Below are 25,062 nucleotides of genomic sequence, written 5' to 3'. Positions count from 1 at the left end.
TCCGCCGTAGCCCTGGACCTATGGTCTGAAGGCGGGGCTGGAGTGCCTTGAGGGACCCAGGTCCTGAGGGCGTGTCCACTTGGGACAGATCCCTAAGGCGGGATCTGAGGGGGCGGGGCGGGGGTCTCAGGACTGGTGGCCGCGAGAGCCCCGGGCCCTGGAGGGGCGGAGCTGGATGGGGCCAAGGTCCCGGGAAGTGTGGTGTGGAGGGTCCTGGGGGCGGACCCGGGCCTCCAGAGACAGGGCTCGTCAGGGGGCGGACCCGTGTCTCCAGGGGCTCGGTGGGTGTCCTGGGGGCGGGGCCGGATCTGGGAGGTGGGGAAGGGGGTCCAGGGGTTCAGAAGCGCTTGTCCTTCACCAGTCCGTTCCTCAGCGGTTTCCTGGAGGCCAGAACCAGTGCAGTTAGCTTGGTAACCCCAGGCTCCTCCCACTCTCTCCTGATCTTCCGAGGACCCCACTGTCTAGCCCCGACGTCCCTTGACCAGGCCCGGCCCAGGCCCCGCCTGGCTGCTGCCGCACTACTTTTCCGTCCCTTCCCCCGCCTCGGACCCGCCTCGTCCCTGCCCACAGGGCCATAAGACCTCCTATGGGCATGACCCCGCTCCTACTCTCCCACTACTCTCCCTACTCTCCCCCTCCCAATTAAACCCTTCTCTTCCCCTATTCCCCGCCTGACACCACCGCCTCCGCCTTCATAGACCAGGCACTTGATCCTACCGCCCTCCCAGGGTGGTAAAACTGGCCACAGCCCCCTCCCCCTGTGGGCCTCGAGCCTCTGCATCCACGCCCTCCATGCACCTCAGCCCCGCCCCATACTTTCTATGTTCTGAAAACAAGCTTGGCGAAGTTTTGTTTTGCGCTGCAGAGGATGGAACACAGGACCTCACGCATGCTATGCAAGGTCGTTACCACTGAGCCACATCCCCAGCCCCAGTTTTGTTACTTTGCAAAACTTGAACCAACATGAGGTTCAAGGGAAGGACACCTAACCGGTACCTGGGAAGGACACTTAACCGGTAAACAAGAGGTATGGTTTGTAAAAACGTTTTCTCTTGCAAAAAAAAAAAAAGAGAGAGAGAGAGAGGAGAGAGAGAGAGAGAGAGAGAGAGAGAGAGAGAGAGAGAGAGAGAGAAAACGTCTTCTCTGTGCAAAATCACGCAGTTTTCCCCAAAACCCAATACTAATCGGAGATTCCTCCTGGTGCCTACTGCCACCCTCCAGAAATTCTCTTTTCCCTGTGGGAGTTCGTGGTAGGACTCTGAGGTCCTCACTCAAGAGGGAGGAATGCCCAAATTTCTGCCCTTGCCTCCTAGTGGCACCTTGTTGAATTGATTTGGCCTCTCACTGCGGGTTCTTGACCCCATGGTCAGGGTCATTGGCCATTGTTGTTTTGGTCTGTGGGCACTGCTCATGTCTTCACGCTTATTTTTTGTTTGTTTGTTTGCTTCATAGACTTGGCTTGCATGGTCAAGAGGGGACAGAGCCAACCATCTAATAGTCTTGACATCAGAAAGAGAAGAAAGGTCACAGGTCTCTGGAGCCACATTTGCAGGCCAATCTTTGTGTCTTGCACTTGGGTGTTGTCACAATACAAACACACATGTGCTTGTGGTCCCCTCTGCACTTTAGCTTTGTGGAGCACTCCATCTCAGAGAACCTTCCATGAGAAAAATAAGGGTGGTCCTGAGGGAAAAGGTGGTCTTGGTCACTTTGTTTATTTTAATATATATATATATAAGTTGTAGATGGATACAATAGCTTTATTTTATTTATTTTTATGTAGTGCTGAAGATCGAACCCAGGGCCTCACACGTGCTAGGCAAGCGCTCTATCACTTAGCCCCAGCCCCAGTCCCTGTTTTATTTATTTTTGAGACAGGGTTTCACTATGTTGCCAGGCTGATCCTAAATTTCTGGGCTCAAGCAATCGTCCGGCCTCAGCTCTCTGAGAAGCTGGAACTCTGGGTGTCTGCCATCACACCTGGCTTGGTCACATTAATTCATTCTTCCCCTTGGACTAAAACTCAGCCTCTGTATGTGTTTCAGAGCCAACTGGATGTCCCCTCCTGCAGCACACCATCCTGTCTTGCTGGTCTTTTTTTATTTGGGAGTGGGGGTGGGGGAATGAGCCCTGCTCAGACCCCCTCTGTCTTTAACTTTGCCAGTGACCCTTTAGGCCTTGAGGGTCAAATTCACCCACCTGCTGTGGTTTCTCAAGTCTCCCACAGTGAAGTGAGTTTCTCCATTCCTTGATGACACATTCTCCCATCTGAGTTCAGGGCTGATTTCAAAGTTTTTTATGTTATGTTGACATCTTTGATACATGGGGTGCTATGTTTTAGATATGAAATGTCCCCCAAAAGCTCATATGTGAGACAATGCAAGAATTTTCAGAGGTGAAATGATTAAATAATGAGAGCCTGAACCCATCAATGAATTGATACGCTGATGGATTGACTGGGCACTCACTGTAGAGTGCGGGTGGAGGCATTAGGTCACTGAAGGCTTGCCTTGGGGGTTTTTATTTTGTCTTGGGTGAATGGACCCTCTCTGCTTGCTGGCTGACATGTCCTGAGTGGCCTTCTTCAACCTTGCCTTGCGCCATGATGTCTGTCTCATCTTGGACTCAGCTCTGGAGTCGGCCAATCGTGGACTGAATCTCTGAAACTGTAAACCAAAACGAACTACTTTTCCTCCTCTATGTTGTTCTTGCAGGTCTTCTGGTCACAGTAATGCCAAAGCTGACTAAACCAGAAATTGGTCCTGAGAAGCAGGGTTGCTGTTGTGACTAACCTGACCACATGGCTCAGAAACCCCTGGAACTGGTTTGCAAAGGGAGGGATTTTGAAGAGTTAGAAGTGCAGCCTGGAGACGCCTTAGAACATTGTAATTGGAGCTTCCCGGGCAGTTGAGGCCATTTATGTTATGTTCCAGCAAAGAAGCTGTCTACATTTTAGTTGTAGTTGGACACAGTACCTTTATTTTATTTATTTATTTTTACGGGGTGCTGAGGATGGAACCCAGGGCCCTGCACGTGCTAGGGGAGCGCTCTACCACTGAGCCCCAGCCCCAACCCCGGGTCCTGAGACTTTTTGTGAGGCTGAATTTAAAGGTAAGGTATGAACTAATCTGGCAGCACAAAATTCAAGTGGTGTTATGAATATTCCTGGCACCTTTTAGTGAAGTAGTGAAGTTTACTGTGATGATCAAGAGCAGAAGGCAAAAAAAAAATATTCGGAAAACTTGCAGTTTGGCCATAAGTGAGAAAAGTGCAAATAAAACTGGGGCTGGTTGTTAAAGACATCACAGTCACCAAAGAGATGCTAAGTATGTCTCTCGGAGATAATAGGACCGATGGCTTGAGGGCACCTCAGAGATGGGCAAAACTATACCCACCTCAGGCTCAAGGGTGTAAAATTCAAGACTTCTTTGAGAAGAGACCATGGGGGCACCCTGCTCGCACGGGGGGCCTGGCAATCACAAGCCAAAATAAACTTTTCTTCCTCTAGTTTGGTCACAGCAACACAAAAGCTGACTAAAACCGGGGCAGGGGGAGTTTGAAATTGGGAACTGAAAAGAGGTAGAGACCCAATCTCACTCTTTTCTGCAGTTGCTCCTCCACGTGACCCACCACCTCTGTGACAGGCTTCCTGCCCTCTCTGGTCCTTATTAGTTGCTAAAGTTTTCACGGACTCAGGCCTACTTCTCAGCTCTGTTCTTGAACAGGGGCGTCTCCTTTTCCCTCCCTCCCTTCCTTCTTTCCCTTTCCTTTTTCCTCCTTTCTTCCTTTTTTTGAGATAGAGTCTTCCTGCATTGCCCGGGATGCTCTTGAACTCCTGGGCTCCGGGAATCCTTTGCCTCCGCCCCCTGAATAGCGAAGACTGTGCCTGGTCCTTGATTCCTATGCTTTTAGAGCAAGTTAGGTCACTCTGAGGACCGGCATCCCTGCCCCACAGCATTTTACCAAGAGTTCCTGCTGATTCTTGCTTGTTCCCCACCCCCCCGCACAAACCTCAAAGTGCCGCCCCCCCCCCCCCACACACACACACACTGGAGTCAGCTACCAGCATTTTCCTTTTGGGGAGTGGGATGCACCCAGTGTGAGGGAGGTGACCTCTCTTCCATATAAGATCGGTACCTTGCAGCTCCAGCCCACCACTGTGGTAACAAGAGAAAGAGGTGACAGTGGACAACTTGGGTGGCATGTGGGTATATTTTTTTTTTTTTCATGAAGGAGGAGGAGAGAGGGGACTCCCTGGGGCTTTGCAAGACATTTATGAATTGCCATCAATTGCGACGGGAAACTGTTCTGGAGAGGTAATCTGAGGTGGGAATGGGTTGATTTAGGATATTTTTTTTTAAGTTAGGAAGGTCAAGCAGTGGCTGGGGATGGAGGACAGGGCTTGGAGGAGCAGCGTGAGAAGAGAGGCGTGGAAGTCAGTGCAGACTAAATGCGGGCAGAAAAGGGCCCTGGGAGTGCAGGTGGGCAGCTAGGTGGCCAGAGAGGCCAAGCAAGAACTTACCAGGGAAGAGGGAGAAAGGGGGACACAAAAGGGAGAAGGGGGCTCAAGAAGTATGGTGCAGGAAGCAGGGTGGCAGCTGCCATGGACTGAGGAACAGCCCGATGAGGATGGATCTGTGGGATGAAGAGAATATTCTGGAACTTGACAATAGTGATGGCTGCCCAAACCTGAGAATGTACTAAAAACCACTGGCTTCTACACTGTAACTGGGTAAATTGTATGATACTTAATTTATGTCTCAATAAAGCCCATTTGTATTAGGGTCCTCTAGAGGAACAGAATCAACAGGAAGTATAATTATAAGAGGGGGACTTTTTAGGTTGGTTCTGCGACCAGAAGCTGGATAGTCCACAATGGCCATCTGCAGGCTGGAGAGCTGGAAGGACCAGTACTGCCCAGTCCAAGAGGCTGAAACCTGGAACAAGAGGGATCAATAGAGCTATCCTAGTCTGATCAATAGAGCTCTCCTCATCTGAAGGCTTCTGGAAACTCCCTGGAGAATCATTGACAGAGTCTCCACTTAGGAAGAAGGAAGAAGCAAGAATGGGATATCCTCAGAGGATCACAGCAGCGATCCAATTCAAGAAGAATCAAGCTTGCATTTGCTGTTGCTTCCTTGTGCTTCCAACCTTCATTCCATCCATGCCAGCATCCTATTGGTTGGTGCTGCCCACACTTAGGGGGGGTCCCCATTTCAATTGGCTATCCCACATGCCAATCATTCCTAGACACACACTCATGGACACACCCATCTTTCCCTTAATCTTTGGCATCTCTTAATGCAATCAAGTTGACAATTCAAATTAACCATTACACTATTTTTAAAAGTTGTATGTGTGCCTATAATCCCAGAGGCTCAGGAGGCTGAGATAGAAGGATCACAAGTTCAAAGCCAGCCTCAACAACTTAGTGAGGCCCTAAGCAACTCAAAGAGACCCTGGGTTCAATCTCTGGCACTAAATAAATAAATAAATAAATAATGGGGGGAAAGAGGGAGAGGTGACCCCCAGGTTTAGCATCAAAGCCACTGGGACGGTCAGACAGGAGTGATCTCTGGGATGGAGGAGGAAGAGCCCAGAGCAAGTAGGTTCAAGGAGAACGGAGGAGAACTGCAGGTCTCCTGGAATAGATGGCTGGTGGCGAAGGGCAGAGACGAGGTTTGTCTCCATGGTCACCTTGTCTCTGAGCGAATGGGAGGATGCACATCTGAAGGCTGAGACCGGCTCTGGAGAGGAGCTGCCATGGGCAGGCAGCATGCAAGTGAACAGCCCCCGGCCTCTCCAGGATGTGGAGGCCAGATCATTGTCAGAAGGGACAGTTATGACAATGATTCTTCCAAGTTGGGCCAGTGTGTAGGTCAGAAATGGTGGCAGATACAGCAGAAGCAAGAAACTGAACGTACAAAGCATGGGTACCATCTCCCAGGTCAGCAGAGCTGGAATGAGGTAATGGTCCCTTGATGGAGGGACAATCCCAGTAGCCTCAAGAGGGAGATGAGGGCTTCAGAGCAAGGTGCACCATGAAGGCATGGTGACCCCAGGTGACGGGTGGTTGTCAGTGAAGGAGAGCAGTCTACCAGCAACTCAGACCACCCAGGAAGTGACATGGGCCGAGCAATATGGAGTGAGGACGGGATCGGCACTACTTAATTGCCATAGGATTTGTCGTAACACTTGAATGATCTACTGAACAGTGATTCCTAGTCATTGCTGCCTCCGTTTTCAAACCTGGTTGACTTCCTTCATGCAGTCTGTAATCCTGGCGTCGGCAGCAGCCCAGTTCCCCTAAGCCTCAGTCAGGTCACTTTCTACCAATATCCTTAAGAACATACGGTCACTCTGGTTCTGATCTGCTTGAATGAGGAGCATGGTGCATCTGCCACCTCTCTGGAGCACTGTCACTTGTCATATAGCCTTGGTGCTCTAAGGCCACATCATTTGGAATATTCTACATCAACTTGTGGGACTGGGGTCGTGGCTCGTGGTAGAGCGCTTGAGTGAGAGGCACTGGGTTTGATTCTCATGCACACATATAAAATAAATTTTTTTAAAAAAGGTCTATTCACAGCTTTAAAAACAAGTTTTTTAAAAAAAAGAATAAAAAGAATTCCATTGCTTGTAATCCCAGCAGTTCTGGAGGCTGAGACAGCAGGCTTGAGAGTTCAAAGCACCCTCAGCAAATTAACAAGGCCTTAAGCAACTCAGTGAGACCCTGTCCTAAAATCTAAGAAAATTAAAAGGGCTGGGGATGTGGTTAAGTGGTTAAGTGTCCCTGGGTCAAATGTCCAGTTTCAAAATAATAATAATTATTACTATTATTATTATTGGGCTGGGGATGTGGCTCAAGTGGTAGCACGCTCGCCTGGCATGCGTGCGGCCCGGGTTCGATCCTCAGCACCACATACAAAGATGTTGTGTCCGCCGAAAACTAAAAAAATAAGTATTAAAAAAAATTCTTTCTCTAAAAAACAAAAATAATAATGATAATTATTATTATTCCATGTTGTGCCAGGTGAGGTGGCACACTCCTGTAATCCCAATGACTTGGGAGGCTGAGGCAGGAAGATCACAAGTTTGAGGCCAGCCTCAGCAACTTAGTGAGACCCTGTCTCAAAAAATAAAAACAGGCTGGGGGTGTGGCTCAGTGGTTGGGGCGCCCGGGTTAAATCCTCAGTAACAACAATAACAAAAATGAAAGAGGGGGAGGGAGGGAGGGAGGAAGGTCAGAAACACTTAACCCAAAAGTAAAAATAAAATTTCTCAAATTGGGGCTTTAAAATGTGTTTGTTTGGTTCTTGTTTTTGAGATAGGGTCTGGAACTTGTGGGCTCAAGGGATCCTCCTGCCTCAGACTCCCAAGTGGCTGGGACTAGATCTACTGGCAGTACTTTCTTGGTTTTGTTTTGTTTTTTCCTGTGGGTGTCCTCTCTCTTGAGTAATTGCTTTTAAATTGTGTACACAATTCTGAGTTGGTTGTCATCTGTCCACCCTTGAAGCGACTCTTCCTCCTCATCTGCTGGTTTGCCTGCTGCAGTTGTCTGAGACGGTTTTCAGGTCCCGTCTCTTTTTCCTCATAGCTGATTTCTATTCTCGCTTTGATGGGTCGCAGACATACTTTTTAAATTTATTCTGCTTATGATTTATGTCTTGTCACTTCTGGAAAGTTCTCAGCATTACATCTTCTCATATTGTTTCTCCTCTCCCTGTCTCTTATTAGAACTCCTAGATTATGATTCTTATAATCCTGGCTTTCCTGTTTTCCATCTACTTATGCTGTGTTCTGGATATTCTTCTTCAGTGTTCAATTTACTGATTGTCTCTTCAGCTATATCTAATGGAGATTTAATGATGGCAGTGAGTTGAATGGTGGCCCCACAGATATGTCCACATCCCAATCTCTAGAATCTGTATGTATGCCCTTATTTGAAAAAAGGGTCTTTGCAGATGCAACTAAGTGAAGAATTTCAGGATGACATCATCCTAGATTTAGGTTGACAACTGTCCACATAAAAGAGAAGAGACGGCTGGGCGCGGTGGCACATGCCTGAATCCCAGTGGCTCTGGAGTCTGAGGCAGGAGGATCGCCAGTTCAAAGCCAGCCCCAGCAAAAGTGGAGTGTGGTCAGGTGGCAACTCAGTGAGACCCTGTCTCTAAATAAAATACAAAATAGGACTGGGGATGTGGCTCAGTGGTCGAATGCCCCTGAGTTCAATCCCCCATACCCCCTCCACACCAAAAAAAAAAGAAAGAAAGAAAAGACAAGATCGAAAAAACAGGAGGTGGCCATATGGAGACAGAGGAAGGGACATAGCCAAAAGCCAAGGAACACCTGGAACCCTCAGAAGCCGGAAGAGGCAGGAGGGATCTTAACCACTGAGCCACATTCCCAATTCTATTTTGTTTTGTTTTGAGACAGGGTCTTGCTAAGTTGCTGAGGCTGGCCTTGAACTGGAAATTCACATTCCTGTGCCTTCTGAGTCCCTAGGATTACAGGCCTGTACCACGGAGCCCAGCTGAGTATTTTAAGCCAATCACTTGTGACATTTTGTTACAGTAGCCCTAGGAAAGTAACAACACCCAATGCCACTTTTAATGACCTCTCAAGCTTTTTTTTAAAAAAATAAGTTTTTTAGAGTAATTTTAAATTTGCAGAAATGTTGCAGAAACAGCTCCCATATACCCTTCTCCAGCTTCCAGAATGTTCCACCTTAAATTCCCATGATACAGGGTATCTACAACTAAGACAACTAAGAAGCCATCATTATTGCTACATTGTTATTAACCAAACCCAATGTATTATTTGAATTTCACCAATTTTTCAATAATATCTTTTCCTGGCCCAGTAACTCACACTGCATTTAGTTGTCACATGTCCTTAATCTCCTCATATCCTAGCTTCTCATCATCTCGACAGGGTGCCTTTATTGATTGGCTGCGATTGATTGTCTGCTGGGGATAGAACCAGGGTCTCGTGCATGCCAGGCAAGTGCTCTACTCCTGAGCAACACCCACCAGCCTCCAATGCTGTCAGCGGAGGCGCCCTAACCAGCTCTTTTACGAGCCACCCTTGGTTTTACCCTTTTTATCCCATTTTGTTTTATACCCAGCTGTGCTAACTCTAGCCTTCGTTGGAGAATCCCATTCTGTGGAGGTGCCATGGGGTCTGTCACGACAGTGTGTTCCCTGGCACTCTACTGCTGGGCACAGTTCATGGACACAGCTCGTGTTTTGCTGTTCTAATGGAGATGCTCTCCCGTGAAGCTGCAGGCTGCTGGCCATCACCCCACATTCTGGCTTGACATTCTCGGGGAAAAGAGTGGGCACTGGTGGGGCCAGGAGGTCTGGCTTCTGCTTGACTCAGGCCTTAACTTACAGGGCATCTCCACCGTGAGTTCACTGTCTACAAGAAAGCCTTTCTGGTTTGGGGATTTGTCCAAGGAGGTTCCCCCTACCCTATTCTCTTTAGTCACCCCTTCCCCTGGAAGCTACTGGAAGCCTTTGGAATCTTCTGGAAGATTCCTCAGTTACACCTGACTGAGCCCTTGACGTACATTCAATGGATAGCCAGAATGCCACATATCCCAGACGAGACCCTCAAAGCCCCCATCTGCAGGTGCACATACCCTGTCTCAAATCCCTTCTTGTAGACAGCAGTTTGAGCCAAAAGTCTTACGTCATCTTTGATTCTTTTATTTCTATTTCACCTGCATCCAAAGTAAATCTGATTGGTTCTCTCAGAGTTGCCACCTGACCACACTCCACCTCGGGGCTACAACCCGCTGCCCGTGTGCCTGGATGATGGTGACAGCCTCCCCGTGGTCACATAGCACCCCAACCTCAATTTCAGGGGTGGCCCAGCCTTGTCTGTGAGTGACCCTGTTCCCACGCACCTTCCTGCCCTCTCCACCTCCAGGTGCTAACTCCCTGGCCCTGGCACATCCCGTTGGCAGGCCCCGTGCTTGGCGGGTACAACAATATGCCCATTTACTTGAGTGGCCGGGGCTGTCTCCACACACTGCTCTCCCTCTCCCGGGTCTTGGTTACCCTTGTCACGTCCTTCGAGAAGATTCTTAAATCTCTTCATTGCTCACTCTTTTACAAAACTCCCATTCAGACCGACCTCCTCAGGTCTGAGCCCACTGCTTCCCTGAAACCATGACCCCTCGACCAAAGCAGAGGACCTGGCTGGTCAGCACCTCTGGAACCTTCCGCAGCCTCCTGTCCTTGCTCCAGCTCAAACTCTCCTCACTCCTCACATGGCAGAGGGGAGCTGCACACCTGGAATGCCTCCTGCCCCTCATGTGACCCTTCACGTGAGTGAGTCCCGGACCCTGCCCTACACTGGGCCTTGAGATGCGTCTGACTTTCACTGAGGGCTGGTGAGGCTCCTGGTCTCTCTATCCAAGGGGTTCACTAGTTCTTCCCTAGGACTCCCTCCCCGTCTGGACTGGGTCCAAGTCCCCAGCCCCAGCCTTGGCCTGCCGGACTCTGAGGCCAGGAAGTCATGGCAGGGACAAAGCCGGGTCGCTCTGCTGCCCCGGGCTTTGGTTAGGAGTGAGTTGGAGGTGGGTCTGGCCTGGTCAACAGCTGCTCCTCATGACCCGGGGCCTTGGCTTCCCGCTCTGGCCAGATGCTGGCCTGACCCTCTGCTCCCACTGCGGAGACCCTGCCCCTCTCCTCTCTGCCCCTCCCAAACCTCTCTCTGCCCCTCCTTGCTGCTCTGTCCATCACAGCGGTTAAGTCTGTAGCTACGACATCCAGGCCTTTGCTGCAGTCTGTTTTGGACGGAGGCTCGGGGAGCCGTGGGATCGCTGCAGTGGCATCGCGGCATCCGCCGCAACTCCGAGGCCTGCCCACAGAGCCCGCCTAGACGGTGCCACTAAAGGAACGACCTCGGGGCGGCCGCCCCTCCACACTCACTCAGCTTTGCTGGGCTTGGGGCTCTGGGCTTCTGCCATGTCGTACTCCCGCAGGTCCTTCAACTCGCGCATCTGGCCAGTCAACACCTTGGCAGCGAAGGCCACGATGTACTGGGGGAGGGGAAGGCACTGGTGAGACGGAAACCCCTTTCTCTGCTGTGCAGCCCTCTGACCAAGGTGCGCTGCTGCCACAGGCCCCTTGCATGTGCTGTTACTGTTGCCCAACATGCCCCTCCCCCTGCCTGCCTGAGAAGGACCTGCCACTGGACTGCCACCTGGCGATAGGGACAAGAATGGGACAGCCGGCAGAGTGGGTGAGCCGACTCACCAGGAACCAGTAGAGGTTCATGACGGTGAGCAACAGCAGGAGCGCATTGAAGAAGAAATAGAAGGGGATGTCGGGCACCGCGAGCAGGCTGGAGTGGAACGTGGCATACAGGACTTTAAGCGGGAACCAGTAGAGGCGGAACCAGAACCTGCGAGCAGAGAGTGGGTCAGGAAAGCTGCTGGGGAACAGGGGACAGTGGACCCACCCAGGCCCTGTCCAGTGCCATCCACCTGTCCCTACATAACCCCACCCTCCAGTGCTCCCCGCCCCACCCCTGCGGACTCCCATTTCACCTTTATTCCTGCGCTTTCCCCCCTCAGTCCCACCCTTCCCCCCACTCGGAACCACCCCTGTCCTGCCAGACCCCACCCACCGCACTAGTCCCCGCCCCTTCCTCAAAACCCGGCTCCTCCTCCTTGCCTGCCCTCCCTTTCCCACCCACCCCCTCACCCGCCAGGCCCCACACCCCTCAACCCTTCCTCTCTCCTGCCTAGCAGCTTCCAGGAGCCTGGCCTGGCCCCTTCTGCACAGCCCCACCCCTGCCCTGCAGTCCCCGCCCACCCCACCAGGCCCACCCCTGCCCTGCAGTCCCCGCCCACCCCACCAGGCCCACGCCTGCCCTGCAGTCCCCGCCCACCCCACCAGGCCCACCCCTGCCCTGCAGTCCCCGCCCACCCCACCAGGCCCACCCCTGCCCTGCTAGTCCCCACCCTGTACCCCACCCACTCACCAACTGAAGCAGAAACTGAGGCAGCCCAGGTCTGCCACCACTGCGTGTAGCCGATGGTAGGAGCCGCCTCGGGCCTTGAAGTAAATGTTGAGCTTGGTGAACTCCAGCTGCACATCGCTGAAGTCGTGCAGAAAGAGCACAAGGATGCCCACGTTGTGGTATCTGGGTTGACGAGACAAGGGGGGTCCAACAAGGCAATTTTCACTGGGCTCGGTGGCTTGAGGTCATTCTTGTCTCTCTCTCTCTCTCTGTACTGGGGCATTTAATTACCTGAGCTCACTGATTACTGCCACAGGCCCTTTACACATGCTATTCCCATCACCCAACATACCCTTCCCAGGTGTTCAGGACACTTTCCTCACCTGTCAGTCAACCACCCACTGAAACCTCGACACCTCCCAGCCTTAGCCCCTACTTAATTTTCCCCCATGGTTCTTACAACTTTCAAATAAACTGTTGAATCTTTCCTTTCATTAAAGGTAGGGGGAGATGGCTGCCTACATGCTCTTTCTTTCTTTCATCATCTTATTCTACACTCCAGTGATGTGCTATCTTGTAGAACTTTCCAGAACCACAGGAATGTTCTAATGTTGCACTGTCTGATAGGACAGCCACCAGGCACATTTGGCATTGAGTACTTGAAAGGTGACTAGCATGGGTTCCATCCCCAGTACCATACCTCTCACACACACAAATAATATATATATATATATATATGAAATTTACATATACATTGCACATATATATGTATGTGTGTATGTATGTGTGTGTATATGGGGGGGGACTGATTCAGTATATCCAAAGCATCTCAATATGTAATCCAAGATAACAAAAAGACGGACAGATAGGGCTGGGGCTGGGGCTCAGTGGCAGAGCGCTTGCCTTGCATGTGTGAGGGACTGGGTTCGACCCTTAGCACCACATAAAAATAAACAAATAAAATAAAGGCATGCTGTCCATCTACAACTGCAAAAAAAAAAAATTTAAAAAAGATGGACAGATATTTCTCACATTCCTTTTTGTATGTGAAGCTTTTTTCTTTCTGGTCCTGGGGACTGAACCCGGGGTGCTTAACCACCGAGCCACATCCCCAGCCCTTTTTATTTTTTGAGACAGAATCTCATTAAGCTTCTTAGGGCCTTGGTAAGTTGCTAATGCTGGCCTTGAACTTGCAAATCCTCCTGCCTTAGCCTCCCTCCCTAGACCCAGGGATCACAGGTGTGGGCCACTGTGCCCAGCTACCACAGTTGCTGGATTCTAGAATGTCAGGATGTGTCTACTGTGATCACAGACGTGCCTCCAAGAAACCCTTGCTGTGACTCAGCCAAGGGTACCATCCCGGTAGAGATCCAGGGACACTGGTTGTGTGACAAGGTGGCTCTCTGGGCCAGTTTCACCCCATCCTTCCAGAATCTCAGTCTCTCTGTGCATACTCCTGACAGTTTGCCCCCACCTCTGACCTGTCCTTCCTCCAAGGCCTTCCTACAGGTCCCCCATGGTGGCATCAGCCTCTGCACCTTGGTCTGAGCTGGCTCCCAGCTCTGCCCCCTCTTGTCCCCTCTGCCAGCCTGTCCACCCTGTACTCACCGGAAGGCATACGAGGAGACGATGAGGACCAAGGTGACCACATGGTGGATAAGCATGACCACCGAGTCCTTGCGCCAGGTGTCCATGTACAGCGTGGCGTAGATGGAGTGGCCGTAGAAACTCCCCTGCAGCAGATAGGCGGCTGCAATGTCCCGCGGCACCGCCATGCCTGGCGTCCAGTCTGGGAACAGCCAGACTTGTGGTCAGGAACCTTCACCCCTGTGGCCCCGTGACACCCCTCATGTTGGGCACGTGTCCTCTGAGTGCCAGAGTGACCATGAGTCCCTGCAGGGTACTGACTGCTGGCTCTCTCTCCTGGTTCTCTACCCATCGTTTTTTATTAATAGGTGTTATTTTGATAGAGCAGTTTAGTTTAGATTCCTAGAAATTGTGAGTGGATGGTATAGAAAGGTTTTTTGTTGTTTTTGTATCAGGCATTGAACCCAGGGGCGCTTAACCACAGAGCCACATCCCCAGAACTTTTTGTTTTAAATATTTTTAGTTGTATTTGGACACAATACTTTTATTTAATCATTTTTATGAAGTGCTGAGGATTGAACCCAGTGCCTCACATGTGCTAGGCAAGCACTCTTCCACTGAGCCACAACCCCAGCACCCCACAGCCCTTTAAAAATATTTTATTTAGAGATAGCATCTCGTTAAACTACTGAGGGTTTCACTAAGTTGCTGAGACCTGCCTCAACCTGGTGATCCTCCTGCCTCAGCCTCCCAGCCGCTGGCATTACAGCCATAGTCACCATGCCCAGCAGATGGCATAAAGTTTTTAAGACAGGGTCCACGTTGCTCGTCTTGAACTTGCAATCCTCCTGCTTTAGACTCCTGAGAAGCTGGGATCACAGATGTCACCGCTCCTGGCCCAGAGACATTTTTTATTAAACAATTCCTTGCTACTCTCTAGTGCATTCCAAGATGCTCCTGATCCTGAAATTCCTCCCCCGCAGGATTTCTGTGCCCGGCTTCCCTTCCCATCTTCTCTGGCCAGCTCACAGCCTCTTGGAGATCTGTCCACCGTCCTGGGGGACTTGCACCCTCAGGCCAAGGCAGGAGCCCCTCCCTGCCCTCCACCACCATGTCTCCTTCTCGGCTCAGCCAGTCACAGGGGCCATCAGCTACCGAGGCCAAGGACCACCACTGCTGTGCTCGCATCAGCCTGGAGCCGCCTGTGCTGTCCCTCCCTCTGGCCACGCCTCCCCTGCCCAGCCACCCTCCCACCCCTGAAAAAGAAACTTCTCGGGGCTCCATCGGGGGGGGGGGTCCTGCTTCTGGCCCCAGTGACCTGAAGCTAGACTCTTATGTTCCCTGGGAATCCAGATGCACCCACGTCCCCACGTCAGTGACAGTCCTCCACGAACGATTCCATCACGCCCCTGCTCGTTCCCCTTTCCACCTGGTCCGCAACCTGGTCCGGGCAGTGGTGCCTCCCACCCAGTGAGTCCGCTCCCTCCCTCCTCGGTGGCCATACCACAGTGACCCAGAAATTCCGCTCCTAGAGATGTGCCCAGGTCTCATACAAGCCCCTGCACAGCCGCTCCCCGCGGCGCTGTCCCCGCTGCCAAGAGGCCGAAAGGACCCAAGCGCCCCCCAGTGGAGGAGTGGAGGAACAGCAGCACCTGCGCAGGGCCGTGGACGAGCCCCGAACCCCTGATGTGGAGGGAAACAAAGGCCACCTGGCAAGATTCTATGTATAGAAATGTCCAGAACAGAGGGGTTTCAGGATGACGTGGGATAGAGGTTCTCAGCCCTTGCTTCCTCCTTCACCAAGAAGAACCAGGTAGCAGTTTATTGATTTGGAGGTGACCAGACCGTGACAAAACATGGGAACTGGCTGCAGAGAGAACAGAACCTTCTGAGACTCAGAAGCCCCCGGGCTACTGCAACCAAAAGAGGCACAAAGTGCTCAGTAGCACCATCCAGGGGAGAAAGGACCCCCCCCCTCGCAGGGGGAAATGGTGGTGTCCCACAAACTATCAGCATGGAAGCAGGTAATCCTGGCTACTGGAAAGTTCCACAGCCTTCACAGGCTTGCAGCCCAGTTAGGGAGTGACCCAGGCGGTGCCCATGAGCTTTGCTTGTGGAGGGATGCACATGGTCTCCCAGGCTGCTGCAGCAGGGTGTCCATTTGAGGAGGGAGATTTGGTCTGAGTCCGGGCTGTTCTAGCATCAGAGAGTCCTGCAGATCCTTATCTCTGGGACACCATGGACATTGCCCTGCACTGGGTAGGGGCTGCAGCCTCAGGGACCCAGAGGGCAACTGTGGCCCCAGCCCCGAAGCCCACTCGGCACCCTTCACTGCAGGGGATGGCTGGCACGGCACAGTGACGTCCAGAACACTAGGAGCTCGCCCCCTGGGGTCAGGATACAACAGCCATGCCAAGTGCCCCTGGGGTCACTGCTGCCCCCCCCTCCCGCCACAGGCCATGCCTGGGAGTGCACTGCTACAGGGGTGGGAGGAGGGCCACAGCTCCAGTGGCCACCCTACCCCTGCGTACTGGGTTCCCACTGCCACCCCACCCCTGGGCCATATCTGGGCGAGTGCTGCAGTCAGAGAAGGTGTGCCAGCCACAGTTCCAGGGGTCCTCTCCCCCTGTGCAGTGCCTGAGCACACAGCACTGTCTGGCTGGAGGTCAGTGCTTCAGGCCCCTTACCAGTGCCACCTGCCAGAGTCAGAGGGCCTTGCAAGAGCATAGCTCTGTCTCCTCAGTGCAACACCTGACAGGGGACCCCATTCCCTCTGCAGGAGTGGCCATACAGTGAGCCTCACACACCCACTGATGTCTGCATCACCCCTTCCTGAGCCTCTAGAGCGTCCCCATCCCTTTGTGGCTCCCAGAGACAGTGGGTCTCTTTGACTGTGTCTCTGTATGCACTGTGTTCAGAGTCATTAATTACAGCCAAAGCAGCTTAAGGAACCTTCAACATGGTGTAGAGGGAAGATATCCCATGTTCATGGATTGGAAGCATTAATATGGTTAAAATGTCCCTATGGAGACCCAAAACAGTCTACAGGTTCAATGCAATTCCCATCAAAATACCAATGATATTCTTCACTGAAATAGAAAAAACAATCCTAGAGTTAATACAGAAGCACAAAGGACTCTGAGCAGCCAAACAATGTGTGTGTGTGTTGGGGGGGGGGGTACTGGGATTGAATGCAGGTGCGCTCCATAACTGAGCTACATGCCAGCCCTTTTTATTGAGACAGGATGACACTAAATTGCTGAGGCTGGCCTTGAACTTGTAATCCTCTTGCTCCAGCCTCCAGAATAGCTTCGAAGTGCAAATCAAAGCTACAGTGATGGGAGGCTGAAGCAGGAGGATCACAAGTTCAAGGCCATCCTCAGTAACTTAGCCCTGTCTCAAAAACAAACAAACAAACAAATAAATAAATAGAAAGGGCTGGGGATGCAGCTCAGTGATAAGCACCCCTGGGTTCAATCTCCCGTATCAAGAACAAAATAAAACAAACAAAACCCCTACAATGAGATATGACCTAATCTCAGTTAAAATAGTTATTATAGAAAAACAAAAAGAACAAAATTAAAAATGCTCGTGAAGATGTGGCAAATAAGGAACTCTGATACACTGTTGATGGGAATGTGAATTAGCACACCCACTGTGGAGAAAAGTGGGGAGATTCCTCCAAAAACTAAAAAATAGAAGTTCCATGTGATCCTGCAACCCCGCTCAAGAATGCACCTAAAGTGAGAGTGCCCAAGAGACCCCCGCATAACCGTGTGGATCGCAGCACTATTCACAGAGGCTCGGATGTGGAATCAGCCTAGTGACCATCACCAGATGGACAGATCCACGGTGAAATATTATTCAGTCCTAAAGGAAAACAAGACCCTACCATTCGCAGCCAGTTGGATAGAACTGGAGCACATGGTGTTAAGTGAACCAAGCCAGGCACAGAAGGCAAACACTGCAGCTGGCTCTCCTGGCGGACACCAAAACGAAAATGGAAAACAAGCCGACCTAAGAGTACAAGAGCAATTACAGCAAGAGGGTGGACGGGAAAAGGGAGCGTGGATGAGGGGCCTGGGCGAGTCAGTGCGCACCCTGTGCACCTGGTGAGGTACCACACCGCACCCCACTGATGTGGATGATTTAAGCCTTTAACACAAAATAAGATAAAACATCTGAAAAGGAGAGAGATACCCAGAACAGGCAAATCCGCAGAGACAAGAAGCAGATAAGCAGGTGTCAGGGGCGGGGGAGAGGAACGGAGGGGGACTCCTGATGGGGACAGGGTTTCTTCTGGGGGTGATGGAAATGCTGTAGAACTAGATAGAGCTGGTGCTTACACAGTGCTGTGAATGTGCCTCTCAATTGTTCACTTTATTTATTTATTTAATTTTTGGCACCGGGGTGCTTCACCACTGAGCCCCATCCCCAGCCCTTTTCTTTTGTTTTGAGATGGGGACTCACTGAGTTGCTTAGGGCCTCGAAAACTTGCTGAGACCGGCCTTGAACTCGCCATCCTGCCTCAGCCTCCCGAGTTGCTGGGATGACAGGTGTGTGTCACTGTGCCCAGCTGTTTATTTATTTTGAGATGAGGTATATCCCTCTGTTGCCCAGACTGGCCTCGAACTCCTGGGCTCAAATGATCCTCCCACGTCAGTCTCTGAAAGAGCTGGGTTCTGTTCACTGCACTTGGCTTAAACCGCTGGTTAATTTTCACGAGGTGTGGTGGCGGCACCTGTAGTCCCAACTACTTGGGAGGCTGAAGCAGGAGGATCACTTGAACTAAGGAGTTCAGGGACAGCCTGGGTAACAGTGAGCCCCCTGTCTTATGAATAAACAAACAAACAAATTAAGGAACTCTGATAAGGAACCCTGATACCATCCTGGTCATCTGTGAGTTCAGGGGCATTAAGTATATTCAAATTGCTCAGGACTCTTGCAAAACTTAAACTTTGTCCCCATTAAACCCATACCCCGCTCCCCTCCCCCAGCCCTTGGCACCCACCATTCTACCTTTTGTCTATGTGACAACTAAGGGGTCTCCCAGAAGGGGAATCACACAGCATTTATCTTTTTTTGTGACTGGCTAAATGGTTTTCATGTAATGATAATTTCACATAAATTTAAAAAATGTAAAAAAAAAAAAAAAAAAAACATCTCATGGCCAGGGGCGGTGGCACAGGCCTGTAATCCCAGTGGCTCAGGAGGCTGAGGCAGGAGGGTTGTGAGTTCAAAGCCAGCCTCAGCAAAAGCAAGGCGCTAGGCACTCAGTGAGATGCTGTCTCTAAATAAAATAGAGAATAGGGCTGGGGAGGTGGCTCAGTGGTCGTGTGCCCCTGAGTTCAATCTCTGGTACTCCCCTCCCCCCCAAAAAAAATCTCATGAATCGGATCCCATTCCCCCAGCTCCGCCCCATTGAACCCACCCAGGGGCTCCCCAAAGCAAAAACGACGCTCCTGGCTAGACTCTCACCTCATGCTCTGTCCTTGGCCACCTGATGCTCTGTCCTTGGCTGCCTGGGAACGCTGCAGCCCCTCCAGGTCCCGAGCTTCTAGCCCTTCGCCCCACCTGCACACTAGCTGGGTGGCTTCGTCCCTCTTCCACCCTTAACTTTGAAGTTGACATCCAAGCCATGCCCACTGGAACCCCAGGGGGCCTCCTACTGCTCCCATGTGGGTCCTGGATCTGTCCCTCTGGGATCCTGACCCATCGGAGCCTCTTCTACACGGTGGCCACCTCTGGCCACCTCTCTGGAGAGAGCTGTGTCCGGCCAGCCCGTGGTAGGAGCTCCAGAGAGGAGGGCAGGAGCAGGCTGGGGACCGAGGACAGCCATTTGTGCTGAGGACCATCAGGGCTGGTGCACTGGCAGCCCCGGGGGAAATGCACTCACACACCTGGAGCTCCTGCCCGCCGGCCCCCAGGTTCTGTGTCCTGCCACTACTACAAAGCGTCCTCCTCCAGGCTAGGGCCACAGATCTGGGGCACAGGCAGGGGACATGTGCTTTACTGACCAGCCTGGGCCACTTCCGAGCCTGACTGTCCACTGCAGCCTTCCCTGACACCCTTAGGACATCTTGGACCACAGTCACCTCACCAGACACCTGACGCAAGAGGACCACCTGCTTGTCCTCCTCCTCCCTGGGCCCACAGCCCTTGCTCGACCTCCCAGGAACTGGACAAAACTCAAGAGAAGGCTCTGCACCCCAGTTCCCTGCCCTCTGCACCCCAGCTCCTGGTTCCTCTCCAGCCTGACTCTAGAAATCTGCCTCTGGCCACCAGGATCGCTAGCTCTGGCCCCACCTCAGCCAACCTTCCAACAAGGGGCTCCCTGGTGTCCCCCGACCAGAACCCCCAACCGGATGGGCTCACCCAGGGGCCTCACAACTACTCTCCGGCCCCTCGTCACCTGCATCTACTTGCTGACCTGGACACCCAGTGTCCTCCCACCTTGTCCCCTCCTCACTTCCTGACTCGGCATCAAGCCCCCATCCCAGACCTCGCCCAGGGACCCGCCTTCCTCACACACCCACTTCCGCTGGGCTGCTGAGCCTCTCGGCTCTACTTCCTGAGCATTTCTCCAATCGGCCACTCCTGTCCCCGGGGCCCCGTGTGTCCTGGTGAGTGCCTCCTAAACCCCGTCCTCAGTCCCCTCTGCAGCCTTGGTGACAGAGAGCCAATGCCAGCCAATGCCAGCCAATGGCAGGGTCTGTCACTTCCCGCCTCTGTTCATAGCCCTCAGGTTTGTCCCAAACCCTCACCATGGTCTCCGAGGCCTTAGGTGCCCACTGCCCCTCTCCCGCCATCCCCACTACCCTGGCCACTGCGTTCTTGCCTGTCCTGCTCTTCTCCTGGCCCTCATTCAAAGTCCCCTTCAGTGACAGGCCATCCCTATCCCTCTTGAAAACTGCCCCTGGCCCCCATCCCCAGCACCCCATTACCGTCTGCTGCCCAGACTCTCCGGGGGCACTTCCTGCCATCAGCAGATGGCATCCCTCACTTTGTCCGCGCCACAGTCAGCACTGCATGGACAACGTGCTTTCTCTACCCGCTCCTGGCTGTGTCTACACAGCAAGTGGGACACAGTAGGTGCTCAATCAATGCACATTGAAACAGCTCACTTGAAAGCATAATTGATAAGAAGCCAAAGGCAACTCCATGCCCCTGAACCCTAAGGGAGATCAGTTACACTTCAGCCAGACTGGTCCCTCCAAGGACTCAGGAGGCGGAAAACCTGCGTGGTGTGTGCTCCCAGGCCACGGCCCCCCACTGTGGCTTGGTGCCCGTGGAAGCCCCCCCAGTCTGTTCCTGTCAAATGGCAGGAAACGCTGTTGACATGTGACTCAGAAACTCAGCCCAGGTGTTCAGCACAGAGCAGAGGAGCTGGAACCCCACTGCAGGTGGACTCTTCTGTGCCACGTGGCCAATGCTAGCCCTGCCCTGCCTCCTTGGCTGGGACAGGCCACCCAGCGCCTCTGTAGCCACCTTCCTGCCCAACCTCTGTGATGCCCACATCAAATCAACCAACTGGGGGAAGCCACCTCTCATCATCTTTATATCCTTGCCAAGATAGGTCAAGACACTGGGGAGACTCTCGTTTCCACCCAGCTGCAGAGGAAACATTTTATCACCCACAAACGCCCTCTCCATCCCTTTCTTAAACCCCTCCCTTTAGAATGAAACTCCATCTCCTGTCAAGAGCTGCAGCAGCCACTCTTTTAGTTCTCAAGTAACAACCTCGTAAGTGCCCCAGAGCCTTTGCATATGCTGGTACTGACTCCTGAAATGTTCACCTTGATCCGTGCAGGGATCACCTCCTCCAGGGGGCTCCTCTGACCCCCAGCAGCACCAAGGGCCCTGTTTTTAGTGTGTTTTAAGCAGAGCCCACCCCACCCACCCCTAAAGGATCCCTACCGTAGAAGACAGAGGGTGGGTCATGAAAGAAGGGGTAGTCAGTGCCAAAGAGCAGGTAGGCACTGTAGCTCCAGCAGCCCAAGTAGAACAGAAACTTCCAGGCGCTCTCAGGCATCTTGGCAGCATCTCTGGGCTGAAGGCGGCATCGCTTGGCCAGGGGCTGTGGGTGAGAAGGTGGGTGGTAGTTGGCCCCAGGACCAGGAGCTACTCCATCAGCTGAGGAAACGGGCCCCGGAGCTCCCCAGGAAGGGCAAGGCTGGGGAGGGCCCGGCCCCCATGCCCATAACTGCCTGGAGCAACCAGAGCCCAGGTGTGTCTGCCAAGGGCTAAACTTAGCGCCCAGCTGTCCAGCCCACGAGGCCCCAGCACTGGGGAGGGAAGAGAGGGGGAGACTGCGAAAAGGCTAGAGAAGACGGGAGGGCCAGCAGGGAGACACTGGGCTTAAGTGACAGAGACCCACGGGGTCAGCCTGGGGGAACCCGGCTCGGGTCACAGGGTGAGCTTGGGGTACAATCAGGAGGAGGAGGAATTAGAAGGCATGAAGATGGATGGGGGCACCATAAAGGAGATCTGGAGGCATCTGGGGGCCACGGGAGGCTGGAAAACCCAAGGGATCCCCTGGGGAGACATGAGGGGAGAGGGAGAAGGCGAGGGGAAAAGGTGCTTGGGAGGGGGCATTTGAGGAACCAGAGAAGAACCGAAGGCCAGGGAGGACGGGACAGGTGTGGAGGACAGGGACCTGGGGAGGCGGAAAGAGCAAAAGATGGGGCTGGGGGAGAAAGGGCTTAGATGGAGGAGGTGTCAGAGGTGGACGGGGGGCTTTGGGGGACATCAGGGAGAACACAGAAGTGTGGCCATGCAAGGGGAGCCACCAGGAATTAGAAAGGTCAGGGACAAGAAGGGGAGGAGGCTCCCGCTCTTTAGGGGTGGGGTTCCAGAGCTACAGGCCAAGCCCCGCCTGCTCCCCTGGGCTGAGGGGGCCGCAGGAGCCCAGAGCAGTTGTCATGGAGACAGCCACAGCCAGCTCTGGTAACCCCTGGCAACCGGGCTCCTGCCAAGAAGATGAGCTTTGGAGAACCAGGCAGCCCCTCCGCCCATTTCTGGGGAAGGGCGAGGCTGGGATTGGGGAGAACACCCCACCCAGGCTGGGGAGGGCGCTTCAGGATTCCAAAGTGCGGATGTACATGGTCCTGCTGTGCCCTACCCAGGTCACTCAGGAAGGTTGGGAGGAAGCACCTATTTGCCCTGGTGGCCAAAAAGGGCCATATCACCCTGCCAGCTTTCACCCTCAAGAGCCTGGGAAGCTGAAAATTGGGGGAGGCGGATGGAGGCAACTGAAGAACAGGGTTAACCTGTGGAGCAGCCCTCCCCACACCTGCCTCCCCCTCCCTAGAGCAAGGTGGGGGAGGGGATCTCTCCCTCCTGTGGGTGATATGGAGACAGGGTGGGCACAGTGGCAGCAGACAACACCCTATCTTGACCTAACAAGGGCCAGCTTCTTCCCAGCCAGCAGAGAAAGGCCTCTTTGTTGGCACTGGGCTCTCTGTCCCCCCGCACCCTTTACACCACCTCCAGTCAGACTGGGGTGGGGTGACCCCCAGCCAGTCCCGGGGGAGTCGCAGCCAAGTTAGAGGCCCAGATGCCTTTCCATCAGCTCCTGCCACAAACATGACTTCCCAGGAAAGGGAGAGGGGTCAGAGTCAATGTCACCACCTGTCACTCTCTGACCTGGGAGGTGGCCTCCTCAGGTTTTCCAGAAACTCGGTGATTCAGTCATCGCCTCTTGGAGGCAGCATAGTCCATCCCCAAAGACCCAGGCCATGTCACCCCCAAGGCAGAGACCACAAACGTGGCCACGACGCCCAGGCATTTGCCACCTCTGATCGGAGGGTGGCGCTGACCCCAGACAGGCGCGAGGCAGCGATCTGGAGGCTCCGGCCTCTGGCCGGTAGCAATGGGCAGCGGGCCCCGCCGCTGCACGAACCCCGGGGAGGCTGAGCAGCGGTCCTCCAGCGCGCTCCGCAAGGCCATGCAGACGCAAGGAGCCGGCGACTTCCGTAAGCCGAGGCCTCTTGGTCCACGTCCTGGACTTCTTGGTCCCCAGCTCGGCCCTGCCTGAGAGACCGTGCAGAGGCCCGAGTCCCCCCACCATGCGGGGCCCCTTGTCCCAAACGGACCAGGAAGGATCGTGCTTTGGTTCTCCCATGTCCAGAACACCTAACCAGCACCGGGCGCCTTACATCCTGGGATCACCCCAGCCCGGCCACACCCCCGCATCCACCCCCACCTTCCCACCTGGTACTGATCGAAAGGGGCGCGCAGCGGCCCAGGGTCTCTTGTCTGGAGGCCCCAATGTCCCGGGCCCTTCTAGACCATGGACCACCACATTCCAATAACATCCCCCCTTGGCTAGCATTGACAGAAAGGGACGCGTGGCTGCCCTGAATCCCTCGTCCAGGGCCCCCTTCCCTGCAACCCAGGGTCCCCATGTCCCGGCCCCGCTTCTCACTGACCCGAAAGAGGCGCGCGGTGGCCGCGGAGCGCAGCGCGGTCCAGCCAAGCGCGCAGAGCGCCAGCAGCAGCAGCTCGGGCGGCGCCAGGTGCGCGTGCTCGGCCAGGCCGCGGCGCGCCAGTCCCCAGCCGCAGTCCGCACAGCCCCGCGCTGCCGCTAGCGCGCTGCCCCAGCTCCGTTGCACCAGCTGCGCGTAGCTCGGCATGGGCTCGGGCCCCGCCGGCCCTGCTGCGGTCCCTGCCGCCGCCATGCAGCCGGCTCTCTGGCTGTCCCCTGCTGCCTGCGCCAGCCCGCGGTGGCCGCCGGAGCCGCGCACCCCGCGTCACGCGCCGCAGTTGGGCCGGGGGCGCGCCGGCTGGAGCGCAGAGGACGGAGGGGCGGGGTCAACGCAAGCTCCGCCCCAGCAGGGGCGCGGAGAGGGGCGGCAGAGGAGTTGCGGGGCGTCCTGGAGGCCGGCCCTAGCTCGCACCGCTATTCTTGCGCGGACACCGAGGCGGGATGGCGGGCGGGTGGACCTAGATCCCCAGCAGGCTCCGTGCGACCCCTTGTCGCTACCCGTGTCCTCACCCCCTGCTTCAGTACCCACCACATAATGTCCGCGGCTTGGGGCACTGCGGGCATCAGCAGGCAGTGTCCTCGGCCGGCAACACCCTCTCTTCCGGGCCCTCCAGCCTGTCTCTCCTGCGCCAATACCGTCCCCCCTACCTTTACCGTTTCCTAGAGCCCTCCCACCTGGTGGATTTGAGGCATTCAAATCCAGCTTCAGGGACCATCCTGTGGCCTTCCCACATTCAGAAGGGTAGGGTACATGAAACTTCTCATTCCCCAAAAAGACAGAGCCCACGCGAGACATAAGGAAAACTCCCCTCGTGGAGATTCACCCTGTTTTCCCACGAGGCTCCTAGCAGGCAGAGCATCATTGGGCTGGGGACCTGTGACACTTCCTAGCTTTTGCTCCTCGGGCCAGTGGTAGGTGGTTAGGGACTCAGAGGCAGATAGTGAGGTTGGGGCTGCTAACATTAGGGGCCTCCCTGGAAGAGAGAGAGAGCTGGGTCAGTCTGAGGGTCATC

The 25,062-nt window shown here is 53.9% G+C and overlaps 1 protein-coding gene across 1 annotated transcript; it reads right to left on the bottom strand.

Annotated features, from left to right (window-relative positions):
• Positions 1-240: 240 nt before the first annotated feature.
• On the bottom strand, positions 241-24,280 carry Cers1 (ceramide synthase 1). Its single transcript, XM_046436387.2, has 7 exons — positions 23,994-24,280; positions 21,481-21,640; positions 13,585-13,765; positions 11,998-12,159; positions 11,268-11,415; positions 10,941-11,050; positions 241-380 (listed from the first exon to the last, which is right to left on the bottom strand). Exons 1-7 carry the CDS (start codon positions 24,240-24,242, stop codon positions 338-340), a joined length of 1,053 nt encoding a protein of 350 aa, XP_046292343.1. The 5' UTR covers positions 24,243-24,280; the 3' UTR covers positions 241-337.
• Positions 24,281-25,062: the final 782 nt, after the last annotated feature.

This window comes from Marmota monax, unplaced genomic scaffold (genome assembly GCF_021218885.2).
Source record: "Marmota monax isolate L192 unplaced genomic scaffold, Marmota_monax_Labrador192_F-V1.1 WCK01_AAM20220418_F8-fsc00021, whole genome shotgun sequence".
In the NCBI taxonomy this organism is placed as follows: domain Eukaryota; kingdom Metazoa; phylum Chordata; class Mammalia; order Rodentia; family Sciuridae; genus Marmota; species Marmota monax.
This window is presented reverse-complemented; position numbering and strand designations above follow the sequence as displayed.